Source organism: Vidua macroura, chromosome 4 (assembly GCF_024509145.1).
Source record: "Vidua macroura isolate BioBank_ID:100142 chromosome 4, ASM2450914v1, whole genome shotgun sequence".
Taxonomy (NCBI): Eukaryota; Metazoa; Chordata; class Aves; order Passeriformes; family Viduidae; genus Vidua; species Vidua macroura.
This window is the reverse complement of record NC_071574.1, coordinates 13,511,639-13,534,312: the sequence shown is the minus strand read 5'-3', so window position 1 is coordinate 13,534,312 and position 22,674 is coordinate 13,511,639. Positions and strand designations below refer to the sequence as shown.

Below are 22,674 nucleotides of genomic sequence, written 5' to 3'. Positions count from 1 at the left end.
CGCGCCCGCCTCACGCACGCCGCCAGGGGGCGCCCGACGGCACGCGCTACCGCCCGCCCGCCGCTGGGGGGCGCTACCGGCCGGGACCGAGCGGCGCGCGCGCCGCGGAGGGGCGGGGCGGGGCGGATCCGGCCGCCTCCAACGCGCGCGCGCGCTCCCCCGCGCCCGTGTGCCCCGCGCGCGCACGCGCGTTCGCGAAGCCCGCGCACGTGAGCCGCGTCCCGTCCGTCCCGTCCCGCCCTTCGCCCTCCTCCCCTCCTCCTCCTCCTCCTCCTCCTCCTCCTCCTCCTCCTCTTCTTCTTCCCCCGCTTCCCGCTCCCGCCCTCCCATGTGGTGCCTCTGCACCGGCGGCGCTTCGGGTGAGCAGCGGGTGACCTTCGCGAGCCGGGCCGGAGCGGGCTGGGGGAGCGGCGGGGGCGGTGCCAGAGCGGCTCCCCCTCACGGCATTGCCCGAGCCCGGGGGGAAGCTGGGGTCGCGGTGGCCGTGTCCTGCCTCCCGCCGCCCCTTCCCGCGGGTCCCGCCCGGGCAGGCTTGGAGGGGGGGATGGCAGAGATTTGGGATCGGGGGTCGCTCCTGCCCCCTTCGAGTGCTCGGGTCAGGCTTGCAGCGAGCTGCTCTCAACCCTGCTTTAGGCCCCGTTGTTCATCCTCCGGCTCCTGCGTGTCCATCCCGTGTTGTGGAGTTGCTGTGGGGCTTGTGTCTGCCTTGGCGTGACTTCTGTGTGATTTCTTTGATTTCTAAGCAGTAATTTATTCTATAAGAAAAGGGCCTAGTTTTAATTGTAAGAGAGGTTTTTTAAAATAGAGAGGGAAGGTAGGGAAGTTGACAACTCCGCCTTCTCAAACAGCCTCCGTGGTTTTTTCAGGTTGGCTGCTGGGAGGGAGCATTTTCACATCCATGTATAGAATAGAAACTACACTGTGGGCCTTGAGTCAAGTCCTCGTGTACTTTCCAGGATATTCTTGTAACTGAAGCTGTTTGCACGGATAAAAAGCAATAGCTGACCTTTCTTGTGTTGGGTTTTGGATGAATTAATGTGTCTGTTTCTATGTTTCTTCTTAGCATGCTTTTATATCGGCTGCAGTTTCCATTCACAGATCACGTTATGTAAAGCTTTCTGTGTTAGCAATATATTCATCCGAGATGCATAACACAGATCCTGTCTCTTGGGCCGCGCAGCTCCACAGCATCGTTATCAGGTCGCTGGTTCCAGCTGACCTGTGTCACAGTGGGATCAGGATGTGGCATGTGAGCTGTTTCAGAATGAAACAGCCTTTCCTGATTCTCTCATTCATTTCAAATCCTCACTGCTGAAATACTCCTGTTAATGTGAAATTATAAAACTTCAGCCTCCAGCAGTTAGATTTGCCTTTCCTGGCAGTAAAAGTGTTTGTAATTGTCTTGCCTTGTAGGCATGGATGGGCAGTGACTGGAGCATGTCCTGCCCTTTTGTTACAGAGATACAGTAGGGCCATCCTCCCAAATTTTTTATCTCAGTGATATTTCTGAAAAGTTCTATGCTGCATTCTTCACATACTAGGAATATTTTTAAAATTTGTTTTAGTGCTTCCTCTACTCTTTCCAGTAGTGCTTTTATCTTGATTCTGATTAATTGAAATATCTCAGGTTACTTCAGAGTCTCCATTCCATCAATGAAGCAGAAGAGAGGATGAGACAATGCTTTTTCCTCAATCAATATTACATTCAAATATAATGTACTTGCCTAGAAAGTTGTTTTGGCACTCCCTTGGTGCAGCAGAGAGCTTGTCAGACCAGACTTCAGACTCAAAGCAAAATCTACATCTTCATGTTTTTAAAAAAAAGTGTCCCCCCTATGACTTTTTGCTCATTTCACGTATTTCTTTTTACCCTGTAGTTATTGAACTATCCATACAGCCATTGAGGCTTTCTAGCATGCTTGTTCTAAAATTCAAGTGCCTATAATTTCTCTTACGATAGTAATTTATTCTAGGTGTTCTCTAGAAAGAGAATTCTCCTTTTATTCCTGTATACAGATTCTTAAATGTTGGCTTTCTGGAAGTGCAGAGGAATGTTTTCGTTAATCTGACCTAATTTTTGACTTATTATAGTCAAACAAATTTTAAAAATTAAAAATAACCATATTGGAGTGTGGCAGAATATGTGCTTTTGGATGAAAATAAAATTTCAAAGACACCATAAATTAAATTACACTGTTTTGGAGTGTGACGAGATTACTGAGTACATTTAGTATGGAGGGATCTGGAAATACTAGAAAATGCCTGAAGTGAACTCACTAACCAAGTGTTTGATTATTAAATCTGTTGTTTTCTTAGGTGTACACAGATCCTGGATTTTAATTGAGTAACCTGTATCCTGCTGACCAAGAAACCAGATTTAAATTCTTCTTTTTAGTAGTGTTTTTTTTTTTTTTCTTCCTTGTTGGAAGAGCTCAGCAGTGGCTCCTTGTTCACTTCAGTAAGTATTGCTTTGAGAATAATACTCAGCTTGCCTAAAATCTCGTTAGATTTAGCTCTGTTTGAGCTGGTGTATTTGTTAAAAGAGAAATGATCCTGGCAAGGATTTTGAGGGTGTGATTTCTTCCCAGAAAGGAATGGGAGGATCATCAGTTTGAAAACCATAAGAGAAATCAAAATTGGAAAGGAACAGGTAAAATAAGGATTAGGATATATGTTTACCACACCAAGGAATGCAAGATTACAAAAAAGATCTTTCCCTGCAGCAGTAACTGGAATTACTTTCTTTCCCTCCCTCCTCTTCCTCTCTCTCTCTCCTTTTCTCCACTAAGAAGATGAAGAGATGAAGTCCTCTAGTGGTTTAAACCCAAACATTGTTCCAAGCTCCCATTCTGAGATATGTTTATGACAGCCCACACTGGCTGAAGAGTTTTGCCATCATAGCTCTACTGAGAGGACAGAGATCAGTACTACTCTTTGTTTAATCAGTTCAAGTGCAGTACAGTTAGGACTGGTTGAAGATGTAGTTTTAAGATGTAGTTTTAATGTAGTCCTGATGTGCCTCTTCAGCTGGCTTGTCATCAGTGGTGTAATGAATATCTGGTTTTAATCAGCATTTTGGATTCCTGCATGTTGTATCAACTACCTTTATATTTTGTTCAAAATGAAAAGAGTTGACCTGAATATCAAGGTTAACTTTCTTGGAATACATTAGATGGCTTTTCCTAAATGCAGAAACCAGAATAAGAAACCACTTGGTGTTACAATCAATGAACTTGCCACTCATGTAGACTTTAACTGCCTTGTTTTTACCTCTGCTTTTTCCCGTAGATGACAGTGTGCTGCTAATGGGTGTAAGTAAATTAGATGTCTTGTACCGAAAGCTTCTCCTCACTAAACTTTTCATCAGAGGATGGGGAAAGCCAGAGGATCTGAAAAGGTGACTTGTTAAAAAGTAACAGCATAAATTATATGTTACATTACAAGAAAATAACCCTGCCCTTGAAGTAGCAGCAGTAATTGCTATCCTGTATTTAAAATACCAAAAGTGTTTAAGTTGGTTTGGTTTCAGAAATCATGTGTTTCTATACCAAGGGAGTAATTGGATTTAAAAGAAGCCTTAAAAGGATTTGCAATTTTTTTCCTGTTTAGAGAGGCTCTTCTTGAGAGAATGTCTATGGGTACAACTATATTTTTACTTATGTTTATCTGATGACATACTTGAAACAGCATCTCTGGAAGTGTTTTCTAAAAACAACTTGATGAATTTCTGCAGAAGAATTGTTTCTGTTCAACGTTAAAGTGGTTCTTGCTATCTTTCTGTGACTTCCTAATTAGTTGTAAAAGTGTAAGATTTAATCAGAAGTTTCTCTCACTGCCCAAAGTTGTAAACGCTTTCTTTTTAGTTGTCTTGAAAATAAGAAAAAATGGAAGTACCTCTTAATTTTAAGCATTTGATTATTTTTGTTAATTACTATTGAGATAAACACCTTGAAGTTGAGCACTTGTATTTCTTAAGTATAAAAATGAAGTGACAATATATAGATATTCTGCATTGTGCAGTATTTCAATAGGAAATCATAAACCTGCATTTAATAAGCTCACTCTTATGTATATGAAAATCAATAAAGAAACCTTTGAAAGCTAATGAAATAAAATTTTATGCACTGGATAGCAGTGGAGTTTTATGGGAGCTTGTTTTTTTTTTCAGTCCACATGCAAGATCTGATCTGGAAATGGCACTTGGATTGCTTTGTGTGTCTGTCTTCAGTTGATATTTCTCTTAAGTAGCAGACTTTCCTGCAAAATGGGAATGTTGGCATTGGTTGGAATAACCAAAACCCATGGGGTTTGTTTTGACTGCAGCATTTCTGTATTCTATTCCATGTGTATATCTAAAATGGGATACTTTAATGTTATCAAAACCCTCTCTTTTAAAGACATTTGGGTTCTTGGTGAGACACAGGGACATTTCAGTGCCCCATCTCCATCTCCCTTTAGTCCAAGTGGTGTCTCTATAGGGAGCCTCTGACTGATGCTGCTGCTCCCCAGTGCAAGGCTTGCCTGGGCTCTGGAGGGTGATCACAGCACACCAAATGGCAATTTGCTGGTGGTAACACTGATATCAGCTACAGTTCCTCCTTCTTCATTCAGGGGAAAGACCCTCTCAGCAGATCAAAAGTGGGTGGGGGGGGGAAGCAGGAGACAAGCTTGCTGGTCTACAGAGTTTTGTTCTGTGTTGCCCCTGATTGGGATGAAGATGAGCTCTTCCCCAGCAGCCTGACTTGACCTGGATGAAGAAGGAAGAATGCTACCTCCTCCTGACTTCTCACTCTGCCTTGTTGGAGGAGGGGTTTTATTTTCACTTGTTAACTCATCAGTGTGATGATGACTGATCATTAGTCAATCTTAGATAAGATTGAATGACACACTGCCTAATCTGAAATTTTGTGTGTATACCCTTGATGTGATGAATGGTAATATCCTAACTCTTTGTCCTCAACTCATTAGCAAAGGTTGAAATTCCTCAGTAGAGGCAAGATTTAGCCTTCAGTATGCACCTAACTCTAGAGAAAAAAGACATAAATGCAGTATTTTTAGTAGTTTTATTGTCAAACAAAACATCTCTTTAGCTTACCCTCCACACTCACATCTCACATCTTTACCCATTGCTTAGAAATACTTAATGCACTTGCTGTTTTCTATAAGAAAAGCAAAGATTATAAAGTAGAACTATTTTCTGTGTGCTGATAAACTGGATTTTCTATCCATTCTTTGGTTTTTCTGTGGTGCTGGGGAGGTGAACAGGTCATTCCTCTGTACTTTTCACTCAAAACGGTTCTAGCTTGTCAGGTAAAGTGTGTATTTATGAGCATAGGAATGAGCAAGTTATATTTAAGGTTGTGAGGTTAAGGTTCAGCCAATGTGAGGGCATCAAGTCAAGATCCCTGTTCAAAACAAAGCTGACTTCTTTGTTTCTTCAAGTCACTTGGCACTTCATTCATCTGACAGGCACTTCATCCCTTGAGGAGAAAGATCATTTATATTTTCCCTGGGCTATTTTTTCATGTGCCTTACTGTGAAAGTAATCTTTCACTTTGCTCCAGGAGGGATTTCTTACACTGCAGCACAAGACCATTGCCTCTTCAGTGTTCATGTCCTTCAGTTATCTTGTTCTCTCAACTGTATGCCTCTGAGAAGAGTTTTTGTTTCATTTACTCTGTGTGGCTCTGCAGCCCATTTAAGTAGCAGAAGAAAGCAACCAAATTTGTCCCTTAGTTTTCTGTTTCCCAGCAAGGTACCTGAGACTTTTTTTTTAATTTAAAAGCATCCTATGGTAGCTACCTACCCTATGGTGGCTTGATTAATCTGTAAATGCAATGCTGGCTTCATAACTTCTATTTGTTTGTGGCTTGCTTTAGCTCCTGAAATGTTACATAAATATGTCTCTTCTTTTTTTTAGATTAAAAGTTGAATCTTCTCTACTTGTTTCCTTTCAACAGAATATTTGAATTCAGAAAGATTATTGGAAACAGGGAAAAATGCCAGAAGCTGGTTTCAAAAGATTACCCAGTGTTCATTGACAAGGTACTTAAAAGCAAGTGATTATGTGATTTAACTACATTTTTTTTCCTAAGGGTATATAAAAGTGAAATAACTTGGTACTTAACACTAGACTAGTTTTATAGGCTACTAGAAGAGAATGGAAGGAAATAGAGACTAAAGCAGTGCCTGTACAGATACGACTTTTTTCTTTCTTTCCCAGTAGTACAGTAGTTGAGCAGTGAGATATCAAATGTTAAAACTCAAAAAGTGTTCAAAACTTAGTTTGTGTTATCGAATGTATTTAAAATGGGACAGCATTACACCTTTGTTTGATTCCTGTAAAAGGTTATTTAACAAAAGCAAAGCTGAAAAAAAGTGGTTTGACCCTGTTTATAACACGTATCCCTATTTTTAGGAGTAGGCCTCAGCTTTGGGGTTTTTTAAGCAAGTTTTTTATGCTATAACAAATTCTACTTTAAGAGGTTTGCTTTCAAAGTTAAAGACTGACATAATATTTATTGCTGTTGTCCCATTCTTTCTGCAGGTTGAGGGACAATCAGACTGTAAAATCCTTGAGGGGCACTTCATTTCCCCCTTGGCTCATTGTGTCCCAGGTATCCTGCCAGTCGAATCTCTTGTAGCAAGGTAAGAGAAACCAAGAGGTATTTCTGAAATTAGTGCTGCAGAGAAATAATGGTCTGTAAGTAGTTTTATTGTGCAACTAATTGATTGTAATGCAAACAATCTGTGAAATCTTATTCACATGATAGTTCAATCTCTCAAACTAAGCAAAGTATTACATTTTGGTTTGGTGGTTTGTTTGTTTGTGTTTTTTTTAGTGTAGAAATCATATTGCACAAAGCTGTGGAATACCCTGAGTTTTTTGAATTATTGGTTTGTTTTTTTTGCAAATGAGAGGAATGCTGGAAATGAAGAACAGTAGTTATTGCTCTATATGTAGCAGGAGAAAATGTTCATATCAAAGCATATTATGTTGTATTTGAAGAAGCCATTCCAGCTTTCCATTTTCATTGAATACAAAAATTTTGTATGTGTGATAAAGTAGCAAGCTTATTTTATTGTAGCCAGAGAATCTGGTTCCTTTCTTACTTGGCAAACAAGCAAAGATTAAAAAAAAAGCATTCTTAAAGGAAACTGAAGGCTCCCTAACAGTGCTGGTTTCACACTAACACTTCTTTGCAGATGAGGAGTGGGTTTGCAAATGGAGCATAACTTCTGTTTGCTTTTAGTTTGGAGCTGAACTGTTATGATGATTTTTTTTCTCCCCAGACTTTGTTTAATAACATAAACATAAAAGTTGAGTTTAAACATAAACATTGAGTTGATACTGACATTGTAAATTTTGTCAGTAATACTGGTTGGTGGTTTTATATTTGTGCTTAAGCATGTAATGTTATGGAATGTGAGAAAAAGTTTAATTCAATAAATCAGTTCTGTTCCACCTTTACTGGTTACAGAAAAAAACTGTTAACATTATCAGACTAATTCGTGCCATACTGGACAATGCAATATGCTCATTGTTTCCTTATCTCTGTTCTCTTGTGCTTTGTCGGCAAGTTATGATAATTGTTACTTTGGCCAGTATTGTGACAGGTTGAAAAGCTGTACAAATTTCCCTCAAGATGGTATGAATGTATTTCCTGAGGTGTAACACTCTTGTAGGTAACAGTGCTCCATCTTGTGGGGAAAATAGTGGTGGCTCAGAAGGGATTTTTTTTCAGTAGTTTAAACTGTAGCAGCAGAAGACATTAATTGATTGATGTTGAGTGTATAGAATAATTTCATGGTTTGTATGCTGGGGTTTTTATATATTTTTTTTTTTTATTTATTACTCATCTTAATCTTCAATTTCAGCTGTTGTGCCATCAGGAGAAAAATAGCAATGATGCCTAGGAGAGCTGGACATGTTGTTTAGGCTGCTCTTTATCTGAAGTTGCATTTCTCCACTCTGCAAAGTTTAAATTGTGATGATGAGGTAGTAGTCTTTTTTAGGAACATGATCTTTCATCTTGGCTCTTTTTCTTGTTTGGCCTTTCTTCTGTCCTACTTTCAGATTCCTTTGTTTGCTGAATGTGTTCATGAAAAATGATGTTGCTGAATTGCTGGCAGTTTGCCTGCATGGGATACAAATACTTATGTTGTTTTGGTTTTGCTTTTTAATTAATTTCTCTTGATGCAGCTTGTTAATAGATATTCTTACTCTGCTAAAATAGATGTTTTTTCTTACAGATTTCAGTTCATCATACCCAGAAGATGGAATGGCAAGCACAGACCTGTGTGCATTCATTTAGCAGGCACTGGAGACCATGTGAGTGCGTAAAATGTAAAATTGATTGTTACTGAGAAATTCAATCATAAATTTTGCCTTATCTATGTTGTTTGTAAATCTTGTCTTTAGCACTTCTGGAGGAGACGCACATTAATGGCACGGCCAATGATTAAAGAAGCCTGTATGGCTTCCCTGTTGCTAGAAAATCCTTACTATATCCTTTTGTGGAAAACATAGTAGTTATTCCTAATGTCCTCTCTGGAAGTTAGAAGAGTTACCACACTCGTAAAATACCGACTTTTTGGTACCCAGTGGTTAGAAGCAAAGAAAGTATGGCCATTATGTGAAGCACAATTCTGTGGTACCTCAGGTTAACTTCTGAGAAACTTGCTGTTACCACTTCAGATTTAGGTGGGTTTTTTTAAAAAACAGTAAAGTTTTGTTCTGTCATCTTGTATAACAGTATTATTCTGTTTCATTAAGTTACACTTTTTTCCTACCCATATATCTGACAGTAAAATGTTGCAAACTGCATCATTGAAATAGATTGAATTTAACGTAGTGGCAGTTAAACAGTGGGAGTTTAAATTCCAAATTTCAATTAATTCTTGCTATTTATGCATATTATTTATTTTATCTACTTTTTTTTTTTTAAATTACCAATTTTGATAAAGCCTTTCTTACTTTCTTTAACTGGAGTCTTTTACATGGCTGTAGAAAACCTAAGGATCAATTGTAAGTATTTCTGTTACATTTATGGATACCATGTTTTTAAAATACCACTTTTCTTCTCTTTTGAGCCAAAAGTTGCTTAGACTTTGATAGCTTATTAAGAAAAAAAAACATTTCAAAAACCACTTGTAACCTGCCAATGTGAAATTGTTTGCTGTTTGCTAAACTGCTTTGGGTGTTGTGTTAGGAGATCTCAGGGATCAGGAAAGTTTGCACAAGATGAACTTGCAGTATGAGTGAGATGCAAACATCTTGTGTGAGTACAAGCCAGGGCCATTTTATTTCCTGACTCACAACTGCAGTACAAGTGCTGCTGTTATATTTCAGTCAGCTCTGAATAATCTTTGCTCAGATAGCATATTTCCATTGTAATTTATATAATAAATTATAATTGCTAGGATTTTGCTTTTCCAAGATCTTTTAGCGATTTACAGGCATATGAATAAATCTGGTGTTGATTGGTTTTTAGTCAGGACTCTATGCAATATACAGTATTTTACAGGATTTGTTTCTTCTTAAATTGGAATTTGGAAGCCTAATTAGGCAGTCTTGGTTTTTTACATTTTCCAAACCACAGACCTTTTATCAGAATTCAACAGGATATGTGTTTGAGGCAAAGCTTTGTCTCCCAATATTTCTGAAAGTCCAAATATGAGTTGGTGTTTTAATCCTTTTTAATCCTAACTCAGACATTTAACATGACTAGAAGACACAGAGAAGGTGTTTTTTGTAAGATTGTAGGAAAATGACAGGAGAAAGCATGTGCTGGAATGCATCCATTGGTAGGTTAATTTCCAGTTATGAGGAATCTGAAGCAGGAGAATAAATTAAATAACTGTGTTCTCAGTTGTCCAGTGTATCAGTGTTTCAAGGGGGGTGGTGCTCAGTCTAATGCCCCAATAGGTGATTGTCACTTTCCAATGCAGGGTTACACAGCACCAGTGTAGCAGGTAACAGTGTTCAATGAATACAGCAGCTGCACAGGGCTAAGAAATCTCACTAAGCTGTAGGAAAGAATTGCATTAGGCTGTTAATGCTGCTGTGTAGCAGCTATGTTCATTTCTGTGTGACTTCACAGTGAGCTTTGTCCTTGTGCTTCAGAGTGTCGCAAATGTGACGCTGGCATGCTGGCAGGAGAGGCCAGGAGCCCTTTGTAACCTGGCTGTAGTACTGGAAATAGTCAGCCCCCCTCCCCAAGTTAGAGGTCTATTATTTTTAGAGTCCCTCTGATAGCTCAGCCAAATAGACTTCTACTTGTTTTGTGTCTTCTGTGTTTTAGTGCTTTGCAGTACACTGCCTGAATTTCTCAACTGTGATAAACTTCCCACTTTTCAGTTTCAGTCTTACAGTGACACTGATGAGTGCTTCCAAAGCTGACATACTGATTGCTCTTCAAATGTTGTGTGCAATTTTTCAGTGATGTAAAACAGATAAATAAGAAAAAAAAAACAAACTTGTTTATCCAAACGAGATAGTGTATGCCTAGGACTGTATTGCTTTGATTCTATTTCTAAAATATCTGTTACAACGTTACAGGACAGAATATTGCTACTAATGAGATGCTAATGTTGGTAATTGTTTCCAAAGGTGTCCAAGGTGACCAAGGTGTCAGTGAGACTACATTAAAAGCATAGGCAAGTGTCTATTTTCTAGTCCTCATTTGGACAAAAAATTACTCGTGCCAGAAAATCTGGGCTTGCTTTTTCCTCCTGTTGAATCAACAGGAGTTCAGCTCCAAAGTTCTCTGGAATTGTGCTGAAGCTGTGTATAAAAGTATGTGTAGAATGATAAGAACTGTCAGAGTCTAATCTTAGAAAATAAACCCTCTATTTTCCTTTTCTGGGGAGAAAAGACGGTCATGTTTAAAAAATGTCTCGGACCTGTTTGTGATGGGAGGAGCTCTAATTCTAGAATCGGCAGCTCTTTTGCACTGGCTAGAGAGAGAAGGCTATGGACCACTAGGGATGACTGGAATATCCATGGGAGGACATGTAAGCTTTTATATCTCCTGTTCAGTAATTTTTGTTTTAACTTCTCATTTGATCATGTAGCATACGGAAATAATTTGTTTTACAGTGTTGATCTCAGAAGTGCTTTAAAATAAACACTTAGAGTCATGAGAAACAAATTGTTGGCAATTCTCCTGTTCTGTGGTGCTGAATTAGTATAATCCTTAATATGTACTGACAAATCATAGAGCCCTTTGTCAGCCATCTCCCAGCAGGCTTAATAAGAATATAAACTTCTCACATAATTGTTTTTTTTTTCCACAAGGGTGGGGGCAGAAATGTTTGCTGAAAGAAAGTCTGCACTGATCGATTGCTAATTCTCCCTCTATTCCTCCTTTCTTCTTGCTTAAACCTTTGTGTTTTAATGCAATGTGTGAAATACTCCCTCTTTGTAGGCATGTTGTAATTGAGGTGACTTTTGGTGTCAGTGATCATTGGTACTGATCAGAGATTTCTGTGGTGAGGTGGATAACACTTTCTGTGTGACGCTGTGCATGCTCAAACTAAACCAGCAGTGTATCACTAAGGTGCTTGAAAGACTAATACACAGTTAAAATGTTACTGCTTGTGTCTGTGCGGATTATCACAGCTCCGTGAGACACAAGTGCAAAGCTTATATAAACAGCATACCTTTCTTTTTTTGTTAGGAGCTCAGTAAATAATGGTTGGTTTTTCCCAAAAAGAAAATATTCCCCTAAAGCAGTTTTATAACTGTAAATGTCATAAATGTACAGAGCACCTTTGGTTTACATCAACAGCACCCTGCTGAATCAGAAACATCTGTGAAATAAGTGATATTTGATGTTGATCCTCTGTAGAGTGTGTTTTACAATGGAAGGTTGTGAGCATTGATTCAGTTCTACTAAAGGGAAGAGACTTCTACTGCTGGAGAGAATCAGAACATAGATGTGTGGTGTTCTTGTAACTTTTTATTAATAATAATAGAATAGAATTATAGTTCAGTTGAATAAATCCACTTATTGGAACATCTAAAACAGACACGAGGTGTTTCATATTAATAAAATAAAATTTGACAAGAACATATCATATGGGGAACTTCTGTACATTGAACTTACTTGCTCTGGCTTTTTCTGGGATAAACAGAATAGTCATAACAATATGTTCTGAGAACTAATGCAAAAGTAATAATTCAAACTTAAAGGACAGAAAAAGAGTATGCTTAACATGTTGAATTACTTCTCCTTCAAATTTTGTTTACTGTATACAAATTTTGAAGGTATAGAATTTTAAATAGTCCTTCTCATAGATTGCCTTTGTTTTGCCTTGAAATAAACTTGCAGGAGCTTGGTGGACAGCTTTATAGAAGTTTTTTATGGTTTTGAACAACTAATAGTCTGTATTAGTTTTTATAATTATAATAATTAATGGATTACAAATATAATTCATTGAATTTTAATTGTAATAAATGGAATATTTAGTAAATATTCCATTGGGAATTCTTATAACCAAATCACATTAAGCCTTGAAATGAGTCCTTTCCAGAGCAACGTTTATATTTTAAAATATCACTGGAGACTAGATAGTAACTTCTAAATAGGTGAAAGTATATCCATCTGCCACAGTCCTTAACTTTATGGCACCATGTGTTTCATAAATACCATGTAAACAAAGAAATTGAAGATGAGTGAGTTCTTTTTACCATATTGTGAATTCAGTATTAAAATGTGTAATAATTGTGCCTTTGATTTTAGATGGCTTCACTGGCAGTGACAAATTGGCCTAAACCATTGCCATTGATTCCATGTCTTTCCTGGTCAACAGCCTCTGCAGTCTTCACTACGGTAATTAACAAATTATAAAATACCGTCTTTTGTTAATATGTTAGATTATGATCAGAAATTTTCATTAAAATATTTGGGCTGGCCACAAGGAAAGTGGGATTCCATGCCCTGTGTTAAAATATGTGCTTGTGCCTTGATTGCAATAATTCTGAGGGCTGTCTGGGAACAGAATTCCACTTAAAAAAATCAGGACAGGAACAGGTCAATTTCCTGCATGTATCATTATTTAAGAATGACCTCTGGGTTTTACTTGTGTACTGAATGCTTTTGTGTATCATCTCAGGGTGTGCTGAGTAAGGCAGTGAACTGGAGAGAGCTGGAGAAGCAGTATTTTACACAAACTGTGTATGAAGAAGAAATCATTCAAATGCTTGAATATTGTGGAGTAAGTATGGTTTATTTTATCCAGCTGCTAATATTTACACGTGCAAGTCTAGCAAATAATGCAACTTCTTTCTTTTTACTTCCTCTCAAAGTAGACAATTGTTAGCTAGAACATACTGGCATGTTATTTCTTTATGCTTTGATAAATTTAGTCTTTGAAGGAAAAACCTGACAAACAAAACTAATATTTAGGTTGTATAACGAGTTTAAAGTGTAGCCCTTGCTACAAGTTTTTCCTTTGATCATACTTAGTGTAATCTACAACATAAATTGTATTCTATCAAAATTCTGATAAGTGCCTTTTTTTTCCCCCCTAAGATTCTTTTGTCATAGTTCTTTTTCTAATACCTCACAGCAGGAGAAGAGGAGCTGGGGTGCAGATAGTTGTTACTTGGGCACTTGCCATTACACTCCAGCTACACTGATGGAGAAGACAAAATGAAAAGAATAAAGATTTTTTTAAGATGCTCAGCTTGTGTCTCCCTAATATTTAGAGACTGTCAATTCTTCAGTCTTAAACATAACATTAGACCTGGTTGCATATGTTAATTTTTCTATTATTTTTATTATTAGTTCATTTAAGCTTAAATGACTGTAATTACAAATTCAGAGTTTAATATAGAAAGAAAAACAATTGTTTATATCACAAGCTTCTGTATATGTAAGTACCTCCTGCATTTTTTTAAACTGACAGAAATGTAGAATGAATTATTATGATCAGGATTTAATTGAATGACCTACAGGCTGAAAATAGGAGTGATAAGTGCTGGTAGTGTCTTTTTTTAATTTTTTAAACTTTTTTTAAATTACAAGTTCATCTTAAAAATAAAATTAACCAACTGGTTGAAGTGAGAAACCCTTAATTGTTGTCTTTGTTTAGACGGATTCTTTCAAGATGGGACAAGACTTTGTGAAGAACTTCCCTGACAGTGTGGACAGTCTGGCGGACATGGACATGGCTTCCCGAATATTCAGCTTTGAGTCCTTGAATGACACTGTATCTAAGGAATCAGTTCACAGCTTTGCCACAAATAGAAGTGCTCTAAGTGCCTCTTCAGAAAGACTCTTAATGCAAGATGCTCCTAAAATGCAGTGCATAAATCAAACCTTTTCCACCAGTAGCACTAGCAATAAAAACTTAAGCAGCCCACAAGGACACAGGATAAATACAAGAAAAAGGAGTGATACTTTGCAAAGAGAATCCTTAATGTTCATGAAGGGAGTTATGGATGAATGTACCCATGTAGCTAACTTCCCAGGTATGTACCTCTTTGTTTCAATGTGCACGTTGGAAAGTTGAATAAAATACAGTGGGGGGAAAGTATTTTCTTCATTCTCCAAGTGTAAACCTGCTGGCACCTTTGCTGAAATATGGAAATACTGTGAGCATTATTCTGTAGTGTCTATTTACTACTCCATTTCCTAATTGTTTTTCTGTTTCTTCCTGATGACCAACTAATGAGAAAGTTAATTAAAATTTTTCCTCTCAGTATCTTTGCGCATTTTTCTCCTCTTCCTTGCAGTGGCTTTTTTCAGATATGAGTTAGTGCAAATTTGTATTATCTAAAGGAAGAAAACACCTGTGTGATGTGAGTAATACCTAGGTGTAATTAATCTTAATTAATCTGCTAATAAGGTTTCTCAAGCAGAAATCTCATACTGAGTTCAGATAGAAAGTAGCCTGCATAGCTGAGCCCCAGGCTTGAATGATATTGCCAGTAAAAACACTCTGGGGGTCCTTCTGGGCTGGTGCAGGCTGGTGAATACTGTTTCCCAGGACAGGCATAGCATGTAGGGGGAGCTGTAGTCCAGCATTCCTTGTCGTTCAGGACAAACCCTTTCCAGCAATGCAAACAAGTGATTGCTTCCTAGAGCCGCCTTAAAAGGTTCTGCTGGAGTGGGGGCTCGGAATTCCTTTTGTGGCAGTTCGTGGTTTGGCTGTGCATGAACCTGCTGAAGGCATCTCCAACAACGTGCTTTGACTTCAGACAGAGCTGTCTTATAGTGTCAAAGCTTTCTTGGTACTGAGCTCCTGTGCCCCCTCATTTCTTAATCCTGGCATTCTGTACTCCATTGGAACAAGCGTTTAGATTTAAATAAATGTTAAAAATAAATAAAAGGAAACATGCAATATAAGGAACTTACACTAGTGTAGATTCACTGCTAGCCAGAGATGTTTTGTGATGTATACCAGTGAAGTGCTTTCCTTAAAGCTTTTAAAGTTACTTCAGTAGACAGAAAAAGCCTTGTAGTTTTATTCTATGTGCAGACTTTCTTGTTTATTTAGACTTACCCAGGTATAGCTTAGCTAAGCACTGACCTTTCTTGGAACTTAAGAGGATCTGTGACCCTGATGCACTTGTCAGAGAGATGGAGTCCATTGTGTCAATAGTCTCCCAGGTTTTGTCATTCTCTGGGAGACTTTGCATCCCCTGCCAGGGTATCCTTGGAGTGAGGCCAGACAAGAGCTTCAGAAAATTTGCCTAATGCTCAGATTTCATGGAAAATTGAATGGAAGACTTGAATTTATCTTAGCATTGCATATTCTTTATATGTGATTTAGTATGAAAGAAGGAAATATTTAAATTAGTTGTGACACCCCACTGCCAGACATCTTGGCTGGTCACCCTTTATCATATCACAATTTCTTTTTGAAGGGAGAAATGTTCTCTGTTCAACATAATTTTGGTGTTATTTTTCCCAACATCATACTGGTGTTATTCCTGCTAGTAATCTGATTGGTGCAGTTCTGCTTATGAGTAATAAATATGTATAACAATATGTTGGCATTTTTATGTTGCAAATAAACCATGTAGGAAACAGAAAAGAAAATGAACATAGGCTGTACTTTCTGACCTCTTGTATGAACAGCTGTCTTTTTTCCTCCCTGAGGGGAAAAAATATATGAAACTTCTATTCTGTTGAATTTAATAGTTCTTTTTGCCAATAAAATGGGATCTCAAGGAACTGACATGAATGCTATAGAGTTTTGTTGATAAGAGGAAAGAGAATTCTCCTGTCAACTTCACAAGTCTTTGAGGATTTTCTGCTCTAGGGGTGGGAAGGGTAAGGGCTAGTTTTTTTTTCCACTGATGGCCTCACCCCTGTAACATCAAAAATCAGATAAATTTTGCTGGAGACTTTAGAACATGTGATTTTATTAAAGTTTCAAATAATTTAATTTTTTGTGAAAATAGCATTTTGACAACAGAAATCTCAGCTGTCGTGTTTCTATTTTTTACCACAGATGAATTCAGTTGTGCTTTGTTTTCCTCTAGTTCCAGTTGACCCAAGTTTAATCATAGTAGTACAAGCCAAGGAGGATGCGTACATTCCTCGCACCGGCGTGCGCAGCCTCCAGGAGATCTGGCCAGGGTGTGAAATCAGGTATTTGGATGGAGGTCATGTCAGTGCCTACCTCTTTAAACAAGGACTCTTCAGGTAAGGTGAACAGAAAGGTTTAAAATTAAATTTTAGATTTAATGAAAATTAAATAAGTAGTACTTGTATGAATTCGTGCCTTAGTAATATCAGGTGTTGATTTTCTAAAGACAGTTATGTAAATCAATTTTATGAATGCAGTTCTGTAGTTTTCAAAAAGTTAAATACTTGTGCTGATAATTTTAAAATGCAAGGAATTAGGAAGAATATACATATCATTCAGGAAGTTTAAACAACAACAAAAAAGAATAGCACTATATCGGGTCAATGTATGCTAACCAGTAGTTTATTGCTATTTAAAACTCAGCCTTACTTTTGTGATAGTTGCTCAAAAATTTCAAGCTATGCATGTCTCTGACGTGTTTGAGTAGAAATCTCCTAATCTGTCTACATATCCACTTGCATTAAAGTTGGAAAACTTTTCATTCCTGAAACACCAATATATTACTAGATTGACGTGAGGGATCCCAGAAATAAAGGAAGGGGAAAATACCACCTGATAGCACATTTTTATTGAACACTGTTTTGAAATTGTGATGATAGCTTTGTAGATATATTTGTAAATATATGGAAAAATGCCACTTCTATATGCCGTTTCCCAAGTAATACAAATTCTCTTCTCTTTTCCTTGTTTCAGACAAGCAATTTATGATGCGTTTGACCGCTTCCTCCAGAAATACACCATGTGATCTTTCTAATGCATTCAGACTGATCTCATTTGTAATTCAGCTTACTGGAACTCATGTTTGGAAAACAAGCATCTTGTAGTGTTAAGCAGATGGTCACTGACTGCTGTAGGTAACAATTACCAGAAGTGGTAAAGTACCAGCATTGCTTTCATTTCAACCCAGTGCCATTCTGACACAGCTGCTTCAGCGTTACCTGTGAAAAAACAACAGCAGCTTTTGTCAGTGCATGAATGGTTCATGTACTTCATGTCTAATCAGATGATGTGTTCCTTCAGTTCTGAATAAATTCTGAATCACGTGTCAGTAGAAAACAGACCAATCAAGTATTGGAAGAATGTAAAATGTGCTATGGGGCTAAGCTGCTCTCTTGTGTTTGGTGTAGTTTTGGTTTGTTCCAGATACCTCGGTTACCTCTTGCTTCCTCATGGCCTTGCTGTTCCTATTGTGTTGTACCGTGGCTTTGCCAGCACTCAGCCTCTTGTGTTTGTCACTGCTTCTCTCTTCAATTATGAATTGAAAATGAGCCTTAGCAGAAGGCTCAGCACCACATCTTGGAAAGAGAGACTTCGACAATGCAAGGGAAATGAGAGAGAGATGTTTTCATTCAATACGTTTCCTGCCACTGAATTAAACCATGCCATTACAAAAGGATCATGTAGCGATTCATCAACCAGGTTCAGAAAACTGGAATAAGTGAAAATCAAGTGTCTGGTAATTAATTGTTTACATTAATTCAGTTGGATAACATAAGTTTCCAGATTTATTTTCTTTTTTTGGATCAATAGATGAAATAGAAATATCATTTTACTTTCTAAGCACTGGCTGATTCTAAGCTGTTAAATTGACAGCAGATTATATGGTGCTATAAAGACCTGTTGGAAATACTTCAACAGATGTCCTTTCTAAAGTGCACTCAGCGCTGATTTGCAAAATATACTTGCACTGCATAATTTAAAAGATACATGAGACTAAAGGTTATTGAAACAGGTTTGCTCCTTATTTTTCAACACTTGTCTTTTTTAATTGGTTGGAAAATAAAGAAACTTGGATTTTGAACACATTTAAGAAAATCCAAAGTCTATTGTTTCCTCTTTTGGGATCAAAAATGCCAACAAATTACAGCAGAATAAAAGGTCATGTACCAACTGTGAGGGTATCTCTCCACTTTTTTTTTTTTTTTTTTTGGTTGTAATCTCCTATAACATTCTTTCAAAACTGATCTGCAGCGAAGTTGAAAACTGAAACACTTCAGTATTTGGTACAGTCATGACCAGGATTATTCTGAAACAAACAGAAACATCCAGCCTTTTCTCAGGATGTGTGACTTCTGCACCTTTCCAATCAAGCACTTTTGATCTCCATGGTTACTGTAAAGGTTTTTAGTAGGCAGAGTATGGAGCAAACAAAGCTCAGTTTATATATTCTCTTGGATTTTAGTTAGGTAGACAGGACTAGTAACTGTGAAGAAATCATTGTTCATTTGAAAATCCGGTGTGTTCAGATAAAACTGAAGAGCAACAATTTTGAATATCCCAAATTACATAACATACAAATTTACTGAAAATGGAGAAGAGGTTCTAGTCTGTTGGAAGTTAAATTGCTTCTTTCAAGTGGTTTTTCATAATTTCTTTGGAGAGTGTTGGTTTTATATATGGGGAGCAAGTGTGAAGTGACTAGCACATTTAAACAACAAATGTTCGGAGGGTTTGAAATTAAATATTAGTAAGCTTACAAATTGAAAATTGAAGTCTTGACTAGTGTACTAAAAGATTCACAGGGTTTACAAGCATATTCATTAACTAAGAGTGCTTTACCGGGGCACTGTCTGCTGTTCAGAAGCTTTTGTAGCTCTCACATTTTAAATGTAATTGTGTGCTTTGTGTCCTGCTTCTGTTGCAGCTATGAGAAAGGGAGATAACTGGTGGCAAGGGAAAGGGCTTGAATAAATGCAAGAGAGAAAAGACAGATTTTGTAAAGGCCAGGAGTAAGCACAAAAAAAATCAACTCTGCTACAAAGTATAACATGCCAAAGTAAATATTTTCAAAGCGCACAATACTGGGAATTACACAACTGATGGGAACTCTGCATCCTGAGGTTAGTGTCCTGATAGTATTACTAACAAGGTTTAACTTACCAAAACGGCACAGAAGGAGGTTTAGGCTAATACCACTCCTGCTGTGAGAGTGTCTTTTGGGACAAATGCTACTCCTGGTTCTGAGAGTGTCTTTTGGGACAAGCAGTGAAAGCCTGGTTTCTGGCAAGAATAAGGAACCGCACTTTACTCTGTAACTGAAGTTGTGTTGCCAAATATGAAAGTCCAGTAAGCATTATTTAAGAAATTTCTCAGGTTAGTATAACAAAAAAAAAAAAAGGAAAAATGATCTCAGTGGTCTATTTCTGCCAGTTATCAGACATAGGGAGATTGTCTGGGAAGGGGGGAATCTTGCTGTGTACGTGTTTTTAATCCTTGGAAAATCGACTTTTTAAATAATATTTTAAGGTTAAATCCTAAGTATAAATAATCCATTTTGATGTTAAATGAGAATGTGGTTTTAATCCAGGAGTTGCATGAAAGAAATACTGTAATAAGGTTTCTTCTGTGTAGCAGGTAAGCCTTTCTGTATGTCTTAAATTTATTGTAAAACTGGCCTTGGTAATTTTTTGGTTTTAAATTTTTTCAATAAAAGTCCTAAAAACATTTAGGTGTGAGGGGGTTTTTGTTCTCTCTTGTTAACAGGTGTTCAAAATGCATCCCACTGTCATCCTGTAATCCTTTCTGTTCCTACTAGAGTTGTAGCATGAGGAGAGCAGGTAATCTACGGGACACGATAAAAGCTTCTCACAACAAACACTGTTGCTGCTTTGAAGTTTTTCTACATGCCTAGAAACCTAGTAAAGAAAATAAGCTTGTATCAGCTAATTAAGATATCATTGTGATTCCAGTTTTACACTTGCCAGTGCAGGACACATCTAATAATTGTCAGATGGAGCGTTTTTTAATTTTTTTGCCCAAGGCCAATAAACCCCCCCCCAACAACTCAAAAGGAGCCACTCAGGATTTTTTTTTTTTTTTTTTTTTTTTTAGCAAGGATAGATCACTTGAGTTTTATTACCCCAGAAACTCTGCAGAAAGGAAGCACTATAAGAAGGAATAGAGTCTTGCTGCTCTTTCTTACTTCTTACTGGAATGTCAAATGCCTGTAATTGAGATACTTTCTAAACAGTACAAAAGTGAAAATCCTTGGATCCTCGGAATACTATTTCTGCTTGATAGCTGCTAACACTTTGAGGCAGGTATTTTTTTTTTAATCTTAATTGTTTCTGTCTTGTGGGTTTTTTTTGTTTTGTTTTTTGTTTTGTTTTGTTTTTGTTTTTTGGTTTTTGTTTTTTGTTTTTTTTTAAATGTTGATCTGAATTGCTGTTGGTTGGGCAGGGAAGTTTCTTTATCTCAGACTGTCAGGTTCTCTGCCAGCTTGGCAGTAATGATAAGTAACACGGTATGGAAAGGAGTTTTGGGGTGGTCTGTAACCCTGTCATTCCTCCTGAATTTTTACCCTATACGAGTAAAATGCTGCTATTCCATGCAATCCTAGAATCTGCAGTATTCCTTGGTAGGCTTGGATGCTTCCACACAAGATAAAACATGAGCATTAAAACATCAATAAGAATTGTTATTCTCCTGGTTTCATTTGGTGTAAATCAGCCCCTTTTCCAAGCAGGAGCATTTTAAGTACCATGAAAGGAAAGAGAGTTTAGCCAGAGAAGTCTGACTTGCACTGCTAGAAAGTAACAAGGAGGATGATACAAGTGGACAAAATGTGAAGGGTGAGCTCTAGCAACTGTAACAGCTTTTTATATCCTCTTCAGTTCCAGTCCATCCAACAAAGTCTGCAGGAAGCTCCATCCTACGGAGTTAGCAAAGCAAGTATGGTCAAAAACTTCTAAAGTACCACGTAACTGATCAACTTTAGTGTTTTTTTACCCCCACGTAATTAGCCTTTATTTAGTTTCCTGCTTTTTTTCCTGCTCTGTTTAGGTTCCTGAGCTGTAGAATTCCTGAAGTCCCAGCTGGCCTAGGACTGATCTGCTACTGCTGGTTCCAGAATAATCCTAAGAATGTTTCAGTGCCTGAAGGATCAGCTCTGGTGGGAATTGGTTGATTAGTGGTGTTTTTTTTTTTTTGTTTTGTTTTGTTTTGTGTGGGGGTTTTTTTGTTTGTTTGTTTGTTTTGTTCTGTTCTGGTTTTGGGTTTTTTTGTTTTTTTTTTTCTTTTTTTCTGATGAAGGGGTAAAACTCCACACGATCTCATTAGAGCAGAAAACAGTGTTACTCCAAACAGAATATATTTTAGTGCTGAAAAACCCAGGAAATTTGTTTATTTGTGACACTACCTCAAAAATATTTGACTAGCTTTATAGAAGCCTGTTTGGGAATTTGCTTAGTTCACTATAGAAGTGTTGGTGTTATTTTTTGGAAGACATAGTGTAAGAAAGGGAGTAGAACACGCCTGAGAGATGAAGAAATGGGAGAGGAGCAGGTTTCTTAAGGTAGAATCAAGGAGAATTGTGGGAGTATTAGGAGCTGGCAAAGAGGGAAAGGAATGATTAATGTCGTGCTGTGGTGCCTTTCCTCATCCTGTGACCGTAGTGGCAGGAGTGTGGGTAGAACCAGTGAGCCTGGAATGAGTGCACGTGCTACTGTTGAGATGATTTTCTGGGGGATTTTTGGCAGAGAGTAGAAACGCAGAGGAGAGATGGTGTGATGGCAGAGGTACTTGTTTGCTGGAATGCTTAAATGATATGAGATTCCCTCGCTGCTGGGACCTCAAGTACGTTCTCCCGTGCCTGTTGAGCGCGTTCTCGAGGCTGTGCCCCGGGGAGCCCCCTTCGTACCAACGAGACGCGCTCATCCTCCTGCCCACCATATCCAGACCCTCCTCGCGCCGTGCAGGTGCGGGCAAGGCCTGCGGAGACGAAATGTCCGAAAGGGCCTGGAAAGCCACCCGGCCGCGTGAGGTCACGGCGCACGGGAGAGCCCCGGGTCCCTCCCCCGCGCGGGCGGGGCCGGGGCGGCCGAGGCAGCGCGCCCGGAGCGCCGCCCGTCCCTCCGCAGGCGGCGGCGGCCCCGGCGGGTCGCGGTCGCTGTCGCTGTCCCTCGCTCCGCGCGTCGCCCCCCGCGGCAGCGAGCGGCCGCAGGGCAGCAGGGAGCCGGCGGCGCTCGGCCCGGCCGGGGGGCGCTGGCAGCGGCTCCGGGGCGGGGCGCCGAGGAGAGGAGGCGGGTTCCCCTTCCCCCGCCGCGGGCTCCTCGCCTCGGCCGCCCCGGC

At 38.7% G+C, this 22,674-nt stretch overlaps 1 protein-coding gene across 4 annotated transcripts; it reads left to right on the top strand.

Annotated features, from left to right (window-relative positions):
- Positions 1–241: 241 nt before the first annotated feature.
- On the top strand, positions 242–20,049 carry ABHD18 (abhydrolase domain containing 18). 4 transcript variants are annotated; one of them, XM_053976189.1, is made up of 15 exons: positions 242–359; positions 2,317–2,458; positions 3,289–3,397; positions 5,961–6,045; positions 6,548–6,648; positions 8,254–8,332; positions 8,423–8,509; positions 9,003–9,028; positions 10,878–11,016; positions 12,747–12,836; positions 13,120–13,221; positions 14,101–14,217; positions 14,440–14,479; positions 16,499–16,661; positions 17,299–20,049. In XM_053976189.1, exons 3-15 carry the CDS (start codon positions 3,306–3,308, stop codon positions 17,348–17,350), a joined length of 1,173 nt encoding a protein of 390 aa, XP_053832164.1. In that variant the 5' UTR covers positions 242–359; positions 2,317–2,458; positions 3,289–3,305; the 3' UTR covers positions 17,351–20,049. The 4 variants fall into 4 exon arrangements, with proteins under 4 accessions (XP_053832164.1, XP_053832163.1, XP_053832165.1 ...); XM_053976188.1 differs by having other exon boundaries at positions 14,101–14,479; XM_053976190.1 differs by lacking the exons at positions 8,423–8,509; positions 9,003–9,028; positions 10,878–11,016 and having other exon boundaries at positions 14,101–14,479.
- Positions 20,050–22,674: the final 2,625 nt, after the last annotated feature.

What these genes read in the sequence shown, in the direction of transcription:
- ABHD18 (XM_053976188.1), top strand. Translation starts at nt 3,306, where the DNA reads ATGGGTGTAAGTAAATTAGATGTCTTGTACCGAAAGCTTCTCCTCACT. An exon ending in TGCTAGAAAATCCTTACTAT is followed by an intron (nt 8,510 to 9,002) that starts ATCCTTTTGTGG and finishes AGTCTTTTACAT; the next exon opens with GGCTGTAGAAAACCTAAGGA. An exon ending in CCATGTAGCTAACTTCCCAG is followed by an intron (nt 14,480 to 16,498) that starts GTATGTACCTCT and finishes GTTTTCCTCTAG; the next exon opens with TTCCAGTTGACCCAAGTTTA.